General features: G+C 45.2%; 1 protein-coding gene across 2 annotated transcripts in view; it reads right to left on the reverse strand.

Annotated features, from left to right (window-relative positions):
* The window catches only part of Peli2 (pellino E3 ubiquitin protein ligase family member 2), a 143,440-nt gene that overhangs the window by 85,229 nt on the left and 43,637 nt on the right, over nucleotides 1–14,574 (reverse strand). The window contains exons 1-2 of one of the 2 annotated variants that reach the window (XM_037208583.1): nucleotides 13,233–14,070; nucleotides 8,069–8,198 (exon numbers count right to left, since the gene is read on the reverse strand). In XM_037208583.1, the coding sequence (XP_037064478.1) occupies nucleotides 8,069–8,198; nucleotides 13,233–13,243 (141 nt within the window). In that variant the 5' untranslated portion in view covers nucleotides 13,244–14,070. Of the gene's footprint in view, nucleotides 1–8,068; nucleotides 8,199–13,232; nucleotides 14,071–14,574 lie in introns of those variants that run through there. The other variant, XM_028873559.2, reaches the window with a different exon arrangement.

Consider the following 14,574-nt stretch of genomic DNA (forward strand, 5'->3'; position numbering starts at 1 on the left):
GAGCAAGTTCCAGGGAAGACTGTTTCCAAGACATTCCAGACCCCATGGTGATAAGACTGATGTTACACTGCCTTGCTGGCTGCCAGGTCTGCCCCTTGCTTCTAGAGGATGCAGTCACTCTGTGATTTAGGGTCCTCTTCCTCTGTCTCAGTCCCTTCTGCCCCTCTGCCCTCATCTCTCTCTAAGTCATTCATTAGAAATCCTCCCTTCTGCTGTTAAGGGCCCTTGTGATTATACGGGGCCCATCTGGATAATCCATGATAATCCCTCTTAAAGTTCTCGCTTTAATTCTATCTGCCGAGTTCCTTTGCCACGAAGGCAACATATTCACAAGTCCCAGAGATTCAGGCACAGGCCCCTGGCATGTGGATAGGGCAACTACTCCACCACTCAGTGAAAATGCAAGAGACACTCTATTTGAAAGTGTGAGCTCTTCTATTCACACTACCCAGCAAAGCAGAGTCACACACACTGTCGTGAAACGAGTGTTAGAGAACACAAGAAATATTAGTGCCAAACATTTTAATTGCGGAAACTGGGAAAATCCCAATACTCTGAATCAATCCATCTCTGTTTTGGAAGTATTCAATGTAAGAATCGTGAATCAGACTTCTAATTTTAATTCAAGATATATTATACGATATACTGAAACCTGCTTGAAAGACTCACAGAAGAGTGCTGATAAGGAATTATGCTGTTTCAAATCCTAAAATCCTAAGTGAAGCTGCTTTTAAATATTTAAAAAACATTCCCATCTATTTCCTAGTATTCATGTAGGAAACTAGACTCAAGTGTTGCAGGCTACATCAATCATTCATCAAGTCATCCCACTTATTTCCAAGCCATCTGTTAGTTGTTAGAAATTGTTAGTGTGATCCTCTCTGAAGTATTTGTACATGTGACTCAATGTCTGAGCTAGGATTTGACTAAAGAAGCCAAACTCATCCATGGCTCCATTTGGCTGAAGGAAGCAGGTGAACACGTCCCTCCACACAAGGCCCCCGACAGTGCTGGAAAAGCAGCTCCTGGTCCCTTCTGCCCGACTAACGCACATTCAATTCCCGCTCTTGACCTAAGCGCATGGAGGTTCACACACCCACTATTTCTACCACCACCTAAGCATGAAAACTAGTTATTAGATGGGAGTTTTACTTTCACTCTACAGTGTTTGAAAAACAACTGGTCAAGTCCTAGGAATCAATGCATTAAAAAGGTGCTATTAAAAGTTCACTGCATTATTCATATTTATAGTCAATAAAGTCCATGCTCATATCATCTGTTGTTAACTTAATATCTTCCCCTGGAATTCTTACTTTGTTTCTTTTCAAATTTGGTTCTCTACTATATTCTGATTCACTACCATAGTCTCCTCTGTTTGGTTTTATTTGTTCTGACATGGACTACTTGACAACTTAATCTGTCCATGTTAGCCATTACAATTTTCTTATTCCTAAAAACAAACAAACAAACAAACAAACAAAAACAAAGGTCACACACCATCAGTTAGAATATCATCCACTAAGGTCAAACCCCTAAAAACTCCATCTGGCCGACTGTTACCTCACAGTCCTGCACCAGTGAACCTTCACGCCATCACTGGACATCCAAGCTAAGCTTATATAAGTCACAACACGCTGCTTACCAAGGTTCAAGTGCCTCATTATTGCAACTCTGGATCCTTAAGAATGTTGATTAACTCTAGTATTTACTGGATGCGAAGTAACCAATTTTTTCAACATAAAATGTTACGAGATTTTCTTGTTTATCTTCCAAACCACCCAGGCAAAACACCAGTGAGCCAGGGCTCTGGATGAGAGACTCTGCTCTCCAGCATTCCACGTATATCATCTGTGCACAATGCACAGGTCTGCCCGTAAACATGGCTCATGGAAGCCATTTTTCTTCAATTCTTCTTGAGAAGCACAATAAAATGTATTTCAGATGTCACTCCCTCCGGCTCCATGAAATCAACAAAAGCCATCACGCCATCTTCAAAGTCTTCAATATTGCTTTTTAAGTAAATTATTATACCTCTATGTGAAATAGTTGGAGCTTCATCAATAATGACTCCAATTTTACTGCTTTGATTTTTAAAGTTTTCCAAAGGTGTTTTTTCATCTCAGTAGATATGTTTTGTGAAGATCAGGACCATACTTTTTTTTTTTTTTTTTTTTTTTGAGACAGGGTTTCTCTGTGTAGTTTTGGAGTCTGTCCTGGATCTTGCTCAGTAGACCAGGCTGGCCTCGAACTCAGAGAGATCTGCCTGGCTCTGCCTCCTGAGTGCTGGGATTAAAGGTGTGTGCCACCGCCACCTGACAGGCAGAGGCGGGCAGATCTCTGTGAGTTTGAGGCCAGCCTGGTTTACAGGGGACCATACATTTAAACTGACATGACCGACTCCTATAAGAACTATTTTGGAAGTCTTGATATTTTGTCAGGAAATCATTTGAACCGCATGGCATGCTGGTACCTTACAGGTGCCTTGTCTTCTCTATATCAACACTCATTAATAAAAAAAACTTTTCCAAGTTGTTACTTCAATGTTTTAGAAGCTGACTTGTACCTCCTATGCTTTTACTGAAATAAGTGGTTGCTTATTATAGGAATGAAATGATTGTTTTCAGTTTGTATCTTGTAGAGAATCAAGAGACATTCAGCTCTACAGTTTATTATTTCATTATTTCTTCTCCACAGATTTAGAATAGCCATACTTATAGTATCTACATGGAAAAGCCTTATCTAAACACTGTTGCCTGAATTATGATAAAATACTGCATAATTAAATCATTTGTAATAATTTCATTCATTAATTCTTGAAATTAAAAATATCAGAGTTAAGTGTGGTAACTTATACTTATGTCAGGGGGCTGATGCAGGGGGACAGTGAGTCTGGGGTTACCCTGAACTACACAGCATACCCTTACACACACACACACACACACACACACACACACAAACCATGCACTACTAACTGAAGAATTATAATACAATGACTATAAAGGAAACCTAAATCAATATTATATAAAACCAAACTATTTAAAAGCAGAATTAGTGAACAGGTCTTCAGACACTGATAAACCGGTGCTTCTCCTGAGGCACAGAAGAATCCAGCTAAGCTTTTCAGATGCATGCTTCAAGAGTGGCCTTCACTAAATCCTACAAATTAGCTCAAGCTAAGATGCTAACACTGACAATTACATTAGTTTTACCACTTCCCACAATTACTGTAACATTCATAAGAGTGATACAGAAGACTCTGAACACTACATCAACTACTAGAGCTCTACCAACTCAAACACACCACTGTGGACTGGATGTGATCCGTCCCCAAAGGCTCACGTGCTAGCAGCCTGGTTCCTGCTCTAGCAATGGTGAATGGTGTTGCATCTATGACGGGTACCACCATCAGAAGGGATGAGTGATTATCTTACAAAGTAGGAAAGGTCTCCGGAAACTGGTTAAGCTCTTAAGAACCCTAAGAACCAGTGTTCAGAGCAATAGCTCACGGCCTAGATGATCCATTTCCTCGATGGTACATGCCCTGACAGCAGTTGGCCTGTTCACCTTCTCCATTTCCACCATGCTGTGACAGCCAGACCCTCAAAGCCATCAGTACAGTTGAGACAAACAATCTCTTCATCAAGTACCCAGCCCTGTGTACTTTCCCACAACAGCAACATAAAGAGGGTGAAGACGAAGACTAAGCAGCCCTGGACATGCAGTGTATTAATGAGCCTTCATCTTTTTCTAAACCATCATTCAAATACTAATATTTTCAACTGTAAAATACACTAGGAAAAAAAGTGATTTCCAATTACTTTTGGAAAGTGAAAATATCCCCTAAAGGAGATTTCTGTAAAACATAATCTAAGAAGGGAAAAACTATGGTGGAGTTTTCCACAGCAATGCTGCTAAATTCAGCATGTGGCTAATAAAAATACTCCTTATCAGATACTGGCATCATCACGGCCACCACGCTCCTGCTGGTGGAATAACAGTAACTAGTCTCTCCATATCATAAAATGGGAAGTCTCCGTCGTATCATGCCATTCTCTCAGCTTAACACTCCCCAAAGTTTCCCGTTCAGAAAAGGTCAGAACCTCCAGCGAGGCCCTGATCTCTTTGCTCCCCTGGTCAGCTCCACCCGCAACGTTTCCTAGCCAGCCTGCAGCTCATATGCCCCTTTTCAGAGACCCTTCCCTGCCGCCCTGGTCCACATTTCTGCCTTTTTCCTCACAGCACTTCTCACAATGCACAGTTGCATATGTATTCAAGTAAGTCTCCACTGTTTGCCTACACTGCCCGATTAGCTCCATGCTGATGTGTTTGTTCGAGGCAGTCTATCCAATACCTGGCATGGTGCCTGGGCGTGGAAGGTGCTGGATAAATATTTGCTGAATAAATGAATGGGTGAATAAATTATGAGGCTTTATGCCTTTGTAAGAGATCTCTCAGAAATGAAGCAGGACTTGTGATATTGATACTTTATAAGCACATTATATAATCAGAGAACACCTGTATTATTCGAAGAGCAAATATGTGCACAAATAAAGGTTATGCAAATAGAGATTAGACAGTAATAGCCCAGCCTTGCCATCAGAATCTCAGCATAGATGCTGGCACTCATGGGTGACTAAGAGGTCCTGTCTCCCGCTGTTTACCAATGGCAATGGGATGTCTTTGTTCTGCCCCCAAACAGAGAGGCAGAGAGGAGAAACAAGGACAAAGCCGTTGGGAGAGAGACTGGGCCAGACACCAGGTCACTGAGCTGCACGAAGGAGTAAACCATAGGTCAGAGTGGGCAGCAGGGACCAGGGACAAGGTAACCCAGGAACGTCAGCAGAGAAGACAGGAACAGCAGCAGAATGAAGTCATGTCTAATGCCAAGGCCTATCAGAGATGGAACTAATAATACGGTGCATTAGGAGTTGGGAGTTTGGCTCCCCAGTACTGCCTGTCCCCCAAAGCCTATTGGTTTATAGATTCAGGTAAATATGTAAGTATGAAGAAACTCTATTTATGGCTGAATGGAACTCAGAAACAGCAAGGATGGCATGGCCACACAGACATGGGTGTACATCTGAGAGGCCCCAGAAGGGCAGAGCTTGTGACTGAGGTCCAGGTCCCTAGATGGTGGCAAACAGATTCAGTCCCTCTTCACAATACAACAATATTCTGTATTTACTTGATACGAGGCCTTTTGAGGCAGTGGTACAAAAGAGTAAGGCCACATATACCAGTGGTTAGCTACCCCCAACACACACACACACACACACACACACACACACACACACACACACACACACACACAGGGTCCCTGGTTTCTCCATCATCCTTGGCCATGGTGAGTCAGGCTATCAGATTCTCTTCTGAAAACACAAATCTTCAGTGGAGACAACCGCACAATGAAGGAGCGGCCACGTGAATAACTTCCCTTAGGACACACTTCCTCCTCTCTCACAACACTGGGTTGCTCAGCTTTTTCCTGAGTCTGGTTCCTCCACCCTCTCTACTCTGACTTGTCTACTTCTGCCCTTCCTATTTATTTATTTGTAGCCAGAATTTGCTCACAACCAAAGTACACTATGGCTCCTGCTTATTGTCAATTTGCTTAGCTTACAAATGAATATCCTGAGGTGCTGAGAAAATTTTTTTTTCCAGATTACACAGAGGGTCAAGACCCAATGTGCCCAATTCTTAGCATTGTGAGTAATATGTTTAAACACAGACTTGGACAACTACTAAGAGATATATGACTTAAATATCTTGAAGCAAAATCTAAGCACACAGGTAAAACAATAAAAGCTAAAATTGGCAGGAAGAACGGTGGGGAAGGGACAGAGAAGAGCTGCTGAGCCCCATATACCCCACAGCTACAATTCTGACATTTCATCACAGAATGAGGCCGGGCCATCAAAGTGAGAAAGGGGGGAGGGAGGGGGAGAGGGAGAAAGGGGGAGAGACAGACAGACAGACAGAGACAGAGAGATGCTAGGGACCAGACTCAGGACCCTGTACATGCTAGGTAAGAACTCTACCACCAAGCTACAGCCACAGCTTTCTGTAGTCTTTGTCGGCCACCCTACAAACATGAAATTCCTGATTTAGAAAGGAAATCATGAACAGTACAGAGTCAAAAGGAGAAAAGGAAGATAAATGTCAATGGCCACACAGAATGAAAAGGACCATATTTATACTACAGTAATAGTTTCCGCACTTTGTCACATGCTCTCATGCATCTGTACTTTGATTTGTCCTGCACTGGCTCATGTGTGTCATCCCCAGCAGATGGCGCTGTTTAGGGAGGCTGCAGAGCCTTGGGAGGGAGGCGTAGATGCTTGGGCTGCTGGAGGCAGTCTTTGTAGGATACTGCTCTCAGCCTGGTTTCCAGTCTCCTCTCTTGCTTCCTGATTCACCATCAGGTGAAAAGGGTGCACTGTAAAATCTAGCCACCAGGGACTGAGTTACCTGGCCACTTGCCATCACGGCCACCATAAACTGGCATCTCCTGAAAGTGAACCAGAGTAAGTTGACTTGTCGGAGAAAAAAATAACTAATACAGACTATAAAATGTTTCTAGTGTCCTTGACCTCCCCAGGACTTGTTGGTTCTCTCTCTCTTCCTTTCTTCTGCTCTTGGTAAAGCTAGATTTACTTATAAAATGTCACTTCCTCTTCCATCATTCAGTTTCTTTCTGTAGCCCAAACATTCCCACTCACCAGTAATCTTTCCTATCTCTGTTACTTGATGTTTCCCTTTTCACTCACATCATCAGCAGACCATGTGAGCTGGTCTACTCTATCAGATTCTCTCCATGGCACTGCTCCGGGGCTTCCTAACCAAAGGGTTCACAGGCTGATCACAGCTAATGCCGAGTATATGCCACACTTGATTCCAAGGAAGCTTCACGGTCTCTGAAGACTGGGGTCCAGTAAAAAAATAATCAATACTTGACTGGTCCAGGTTGTTCAAAGCCGTAATCACAAACACACCCAGGAACCCCATAAAAAAAATCATACATTAATATTTTATCAAGAAGGCAACTGTTATATAACAAAGAACTGATTTTATTGAATGAAATCTTGTCATAAGTGTAATATGTAAAAAATCTGTCATAGCAATAACTTATATTGACAACCAGATTGGAAACGCAGATTTTTCTCTTGCTTATACATCAGAGAATGCATGATTTAATTCTTTTTTTTTAATTTAACATTTTATTTACTTCAAACTTTGTGAAGAAACACCATGACCAAGGCAACTCTTATAAAAACGTAACTGGGGGCTTGCTTACAGTTTTAGAGGGTTAGTCCATGATCGTCACGGCAGGAAGCAGACAGGCATGGCAGCGGATCAGTAGCTGAGTGCTTTAGATCTTGATCCACAGGCAGCAAGCATAGACAGATAAGGACTGGGCCTCAAAGCCCATCCCCCAGTGACATACCTTCTCCATTAAGGCCATACCTCCTAATCTTCCCCAAGTAGTTCCCCAACACTGGACCAAGCATTTAAATATACGAGCCTCACGGGCTCATTCTTATTCAAACCACCACAAACTAACTGGGAAGAAATAAGAACAGTGAACATCCCATACGTATCACTTGGACCTGTATATATCAGTCATGCAAATTCAATTCCAAGTAACGTATCAACAGCGTGAAAACATGCCGGGCTCATGACAGAAGGAAACAGCAGATCTCTGTGAAGCTTATACTCAGATTTAATACAAAAATTCCTTAAGATAAAAAGCATCATGCAGTTTTCAAACACAACTGTAATCTGATGAACACTAGCAGCCCTGTTTCCTAAAACAGTGCATGGACTTCTGAGGTCATCTGAAATGTCTGAAATGTCTCCAGATATGCTTGAGCATTAAGAGTGAAGGTCGGGAAGAGGGATGCTGTGGGCACCTCCTAGGTCAAGGTCAAGGGCGCTGCTCAACGTCTCACAGTGCACAGCACAGCTCTACAAACATTCTCCAGCCTCGCATGGCCAAGAAGCTCTGTCCTCCTGAAAACAGGACCAGAGGAAACAGCAGCTGACACCGCCATTCGCCACAGCCACCTACCTTGGATGCCTGGGGTGTGGAGACCACATGGATTGTGCTGGGTTTGACGCCGTTGGCCTTGGTCCGCTTATAGAGGGCGAATCTGCTTTTCCTCCTGCCTCTGTCACCACTGGGCAAAGCACCATTGTACCTACAACAGGGACACAAGTACTCAGTTGTCTGTCAGCCTTCGGAGTGTCAGTGTTAGCAGGAGAGGACAGGAGCGGCGGTCAGCAAGCCGCTCACTGAGCCCCCACGGAGGGAGAGCGCGGCAAGTAGACTTCAGCTGTCATCAAATCCCAATCACTTCCAGAGACTTCAGTTAAAAGTGATGTACAAGTAATTATAGGTTTCCTATTCTATAAAGACAGACTCTTCAAATCTTTTTCGGAAGAGACAAATGAGTATTTTGCAGAGGCCATCTGAGTGTTGGCTCGATTCAGCTAGTACCATTCTAACAGACCTCGGGAAAACACTTGAGAAATATTTTTAAGTGAACTAGTTAGGAAAGAGTATGCTAATTGAAACATCTCTCACTCTCAAATCATGTTAATGCTTTCTTTAAGATCTTTATTTGAAAAAAGACTGAATTTAATTACTTACTTTCTTGAAAGTTTTGAATCCTATATGCATTCTCATTTGTTTGAACTGCTAGGTTAACAGAAAAAAACAGCTTGTACAAACTATATACATGAGTTTTAGCCCACTCTCGGAAAACTTGGCAAGTAAACAAGTCCTGAGGTAGATTTCTTATATTTAGCTAAGGACAGAGTTTAAAGAAATTCAGGATTACAACTGACAGATTGGTTTCAACTGCATGTGCTAACCATAGATGTACTGATCTCCGAATGTTGTAACCGGCATCCCATGTGGCCATGTGGATTTGACTAAGACTCTTGGCTGGCAACATGGAGAACCTCCCTGAGAGAAGTAAAAGGGAGTCTCATAAATTTACTCAGACAAACACAGCCGCTCACAGGTCCTCTGGGAACACCAAGAAGGGCCAGCCACAGGTCAGGTGGCCTGTCCCTGCGCTGCCTTATCCAGCAGCCCGCTGGCTTTCCCCGTTTCTCCCTGTGCAGGGAAGAGAGGTGTGCTGTGGGACGGGGAGGCCCCTGGGAACGGCACAAGCTGGAACAAAGGGGTCTGGGCGTGTGTTTAAGAGCTGAGTCAACAGCTCTATTAGACAATGGTTTCTGTTACCACAGAAGTTATTTGTACTGAGCTTGGAATCTGTTTCCATTCCATCAAAAAGGAACCGGCCACCTAAAGATGTCTCTAGACTGAAGAAGTCATTTGTTTCAAGTTTTAGAACTCTGTTTTTTTTTCCCTGAAGCAAGATCAGAAAAAAGTAGTTTCCACAAATCTGCAATCACTGCTCTCAAGCACTCATGAGTAAACCACCATCATAAACTCACTTTTGGACATTCTGACACCACTTAACTCGGGCCGGCCATCTATATTCAAGGAAACATCTGAACCAACTAGAGCCACGACAGCGAACAACCAGGAGGAGAGTTTTCACTGCTGTGGACGGACGGACGGACAGACTACAGGTTATGTCAAGGTTCCTATTCCACCCTCCCCTCACCCCCACACTCGCAGTCAGGAGTCAGGAGGGGACCCAGGCTGGGAAGGGGACCACAGGCTGGGCAGAGCTCTCTGCTCCTAACTGCATTCCCTTCCCCCAAGTCGGCCCCTCCCCTCACAGGTGAAACTCAGCACCAATCCCGACAAGATGGTATTGCCCGACATCTTCCCCGTCCCTCTCCACCTTACATCTGGTCCAATCTGGTCAACATCCTCCTCATCCTAGCACACATAAAATTGGGACAAGGGGCAACCAACTGTTTTCTGTGGGTGGCCCTAAGCCACATAAACACAGAGCTGTGGGAATGCCACATTCTGACTGAAGCAAAAAGTGAGGGAAACAGAAGTCACGAGGGCTTTTGTTGGTTCGGATGTACTCTAACCCTTATTACAGGAGATTCTTTCTTACAGCCTCAGCGCTATATCCAGCACAGAGAGGAGTCAGAAACGCCAACACATGCAGAAAGAATTTCAGTTAAATTGCCTGTGTCCGTGCATAGATGAACAGATAGTGTAGGTTAAACAAATAAACCAGTGTGTGGACAGATTGCCTACTTAATGTATCTCGATGATGATGAGTGAAAAATCCTATTGGAAACAAAATAGTGGTGGAAAAGCACTGATAAAGATGAGACGAGTTTCTAATTAGTTTAAGCTCCCAGGCCATTCATTCCACATTTATAGTGCCCAGTACTAGAGCTGCAGTGATGAGAATCAGCTTCCTGCCTCCACGGAGCCTTCTATTTAGAGAGGCGAACGATACAACAGTGTGGTGAAGACACAGGACAAGAGGCACTAGGGAAAGACACTCTGAGTGGTCTGGAATCCAAGCCGGAAGACTGAACAGGGAGCACACACACAGCATGGAGGACTAAGGGAGCTCCAAGTTCTACGTTCCAGAAGAGTGGAAGCCGTGGAAAGGGATGAGAGTACGAGAGCGGGGCACTCAGGACAAGCCCGCTGGTTTCTTATCCTAAGGAGACGAGGGAGTCTGGTAGGGTTTGCTCGGTTACTGTGACGGGACACAGGAAGTGATCACATAGGGTGCAAGATGCAGGATGGACTCGTATGATAGGTGGAGAGCACACCTTCACCAGAGGGGGCAGGCAGAAGATGGATGGTACCCCTCCCCAAAAAGATGTGAGCACATCCTGGAGCCTGTGAGTGGTTCTTTCAGAAAAAGGCAAAGGCTCTCAAGATGAAGTCGTCTTGAACTGTTGATGGGACCTAACTCTAACGACAAGCATCTTTAAGAGGCACTCAGGAACAGGAGGAGAGGCCATGTCAAGACCGATGGGGAGCCCAGAGTCACACAAGCGCACTCTAAGGAATGCTTAGAGCCACCTAGAGCTGGAAGAAACAGGAAGGATCTCTCCTGGAGTCATCAGAGGGATGCAGCCCTGTCCACATCTTGATCTCAGCCTTTAAGCCTTCCAGGACTGTGACAATATAAATACCCGTTGTTTCAAGCCACTGAGTGGGCGCTTACTTGTTATAGGAGACCAGGTGTTCCACAGCCCAATTCAAAGCAAAACGGTGGAAACGGGCTAGGGCAAAATAAAGAAGATTTAGCATTGTCTTGAGGGGATGCAAAAATCAGCAAAACCAGGAAGTCTTACACAAATATGGAAAGCTACACCCAGAGACACTGATGCTGTATGAGGAGTGGGCTCCAGGTCCACACCTATGCAAAGCTCCACAGACTGTGCGTGTAGGGGAGGAAAACCCAGAACCATTCAACAGTAGAGACAGAGAAAGGGAAAAGCAGAGGCTCTGGCCTGGCCTGGTGAGGGCACTTTAAACCAAGCCCTGGAATTACAGGGTATTCAGAGAGGACACACGGAGGGCAGCTGCCATCCCGCTGGCGGCAAAAGGGGGGGGGGCAGTGAGCAAAACTCAAGAGCGTGAACAAGATGGTTGTTCAAGGAAAAGGTGCAGAGCAGGGACATGAGGAAAGCTGAGGCAATGCTGACGAATGGAAACCACCCTTCTTAGGCATGGGCAAGGGACCAAGGCCAGAAGAAAGTTTATCACAAAGACAGAACAGAACTCCTCGAGTGTCTAAGCAGGTCAACAGGGCATGAGAATAAAAAGGTACGAACAGATCCGGAATAGCACAGCCCACTGGTGACCTCACTGTTTCATAAGCAACCCAAAATGAGCCGATGCCTCCAACCCTGGGCCTCCCCGCCCTCCGAGCAACAGAATTCTAAGAAAGCACTCTGCACCCATCTTCCTCACAACAGTTTCCCAGGCCCATCATACGCTGACCCCTTCAGCCTACGATCATCTGACTTCTGTCTCACATGGAAAAGTGCACTTGGTCATCGGCCATGAATACCCAACGTCCCCTGTCAAGGAACACGGTCTGATGGGTCACAAATCCCCCCTCACTGCCCCACTGGGAAATGGAGTCTAGTTTCCCCTTCCCTAAATGTGGTGTGACTTTCCTGACTTAGGACCCATTTGCCAGCAAGGTGTGGAAGAGGTGACAGTCTGACACCTCCCAGGCCAGGTGTGCAGCAGCTGTGTGGCTTCTGCCTGGGATGCTGAGGACCCTGGGCCACCTCAGATGCTGCCAAGGCACTAGTAGAACGGTGTGTGTGATGCTCTCTCTGCCTCACAGCCTTTCTGTTGATGCCCAATCAATCTCAAGCCTAGAACTAGGCTTAAAACCACCTAACAGCCATCCCCAGCTCTCCTCCCCCTCCCTCCCCATCGGGTCCCACTATCCCCGAGAGAACGGTGGGTTCTGGGAAATCGAGGCACCCGGCCCAGTGCACCAGAGATACACGGGAGGCACTGAAAGCTTCCCTGCCAGTTAGGCTAGGAGAGCATCTTTGGTACGGAAGGCCCGGGCAGCAAGGTACAATTCTGCTCACAGAGGCAAAAAGGCACCGCTCACAAAAGGAGGTCAGAACGTCCTCTGCCTAGCCAGCCTTCCACAGCGAAATCTATAGAAATAAAATGTCCGGGTGCTGCTGACTCATCACCCACTTCAGCTGCTGAATGGGGGGTTCCAATCTGAGCCCACGAGGTGCTTATCACGTCACATTTAAAAAAAAAAAAAAGATGAGGATGTTTTTAAACATCCATTTATTTAGTTGATGAGTGATTAAAAACTCTTCCAAGCTTGTCTTTATAATAAACATATTTGGAATTTGCAAAAGAAAAAACCCTGTGGGGAAAAAATTCTGCCCAAGAATTAAAGGGATTCCCTTGATTTACAATATAGAGCTCGGATACTAATGTCCATGAATATCATTTCTTGTTTTCTGCCAAGGAACTCTGAAATGGGGGCACCGCTCTTAGACTAGGAAAAAGCGCCAAGTGGGAAAACACAGACTTAACAGGTAGGAAAGGTCAGGCAGACCCCAACGCCATGGCCCTTCCTGTCCAACTCCACACTGCGGGCTTTCCCGTGACAGCAATGACAAGGCGACAGTCCAAGGCATTTCCTGACATAAAACACCTGACACCATCTCCAAAGAACACTTGCCACCTAAAACTTCACCTGTCAAAAAAACAGATCAACAAAAGAAATCCTTAGGAAAAAAACAACGCTGACAGAAAGAAGTGTGCCAGGAGTTCCCACCTTGGAGACATCGCAAAGGCAATGAGCTCTCACAGCGGCTTCAGTGTGGAATGAAGGCTGCGGGCTCCAGCAGCCGACGACGCACCGACGCATCCTCAGCACCCAATGGTCATGCTCCAGAGACCGCGGGTTTTCATTCAGACTGAAGGCTCTGCCCGCCTTTCAGAGTAACACCAGTGAATCACAAGCAGCTACTGCAACTGAAGAGGAACAGGATGTGACCCTAACAATGAGAGGCTGACAAACCCCCCCGCGATGTGGCACCTGTGTGGCGGCAGCCCCCACTGACTCGCACATGGAATGTATTGCTGCGACTGCTAGAAAATGCATGCCAACCACTTGTGTCTGGCACTGGCCGCGAACAGTTACAGTCTCAACCCCTTTATTATTTAAGTTAGTGTACTGATGCCTGGACGTCTCCCGTCCTAATGAACTGTACAGCCCAGAGACACACTGTTTCTTTCTCTATACGCAAGCAGTGCTGCACACTGGAGTCTCATAAAATGAGTAGCAGAATTGGATTTTAGCCAGAGCAATAATTATGGCATCACCATAACATCAATTCCCTCTGAAGATAACTTTCTCCAGCTCTGTAAACATCGGTTCACTCAGGGAAGTGTCCCAGCTTTGGCATGAGAAGATTTTCAAGTCTCAAGTTCTTGCTGGAAATAGTCCCTGCTCCAAGAAGCTATTCAAAAAGTATTCAATGTGAGACACACACACCCATTTTGTTTTTTCAAAATGTATCTGGCAAGTACACAGGGTGTGTCAGACTAAAGGCTGGACCAGGGGGGCCAAGACATACAAACTGAGTCTGCATAGACGTAGGCAGATGGAGGATGCCGTCAAACCTATACTGGGAAGTACTAACAAAAGAAAATAAATAGGAAAGATAAAAAAGAAATCAAAAGAGGGTGACTATGCCCATTTTTTTTTCCAATTTTACCCGTTAGCGCTTCATGAACCCAAGGCCACACACATGCTAAATTATCTCCCACTGACATGGCTCTAGGCCTCCAACTTTGCTTTACGATACTGCTCTGGTATCTTTGAGGCAAATGTATTGCACGTCCCACACATGCCAGCCCAGTCGTGGAGAAATGACCGTTTCCGACAGCAGACCCGTGTGACACCACACACCGCCCAGTGTCGTCTTCTTCCTTCCAGCCTCTGGAAGGTGGTTATTTTCTGGGCAGTTCCTTCTCTTTGCATATCCTTCCTTCCTATCTACCCGCTAGCTTTACACGGAGGGAAAGCACAGCAAACAGTCACATCAGTGAGGGAACGCTGATGGCAGTCTAAGGACCGTGAGGCAGGAACTGTGACTTAGCTCTTTTCTTAG

This window comes from Peromyscus leucopus, chromosome 9, assembly GCF_004664715.2.
Source record: "Peromyscus leucopus breed LL Stock chromosome 9, UCI_PerLeu_2.1, whole genome shotgun sequence".
NCBI classification, from domain to species: Eukaryota; Metazoa; Chordata; class Mammalia; order Rodentia; family Cricetidae; genus Peromyscus; species Peromyscus leucopus.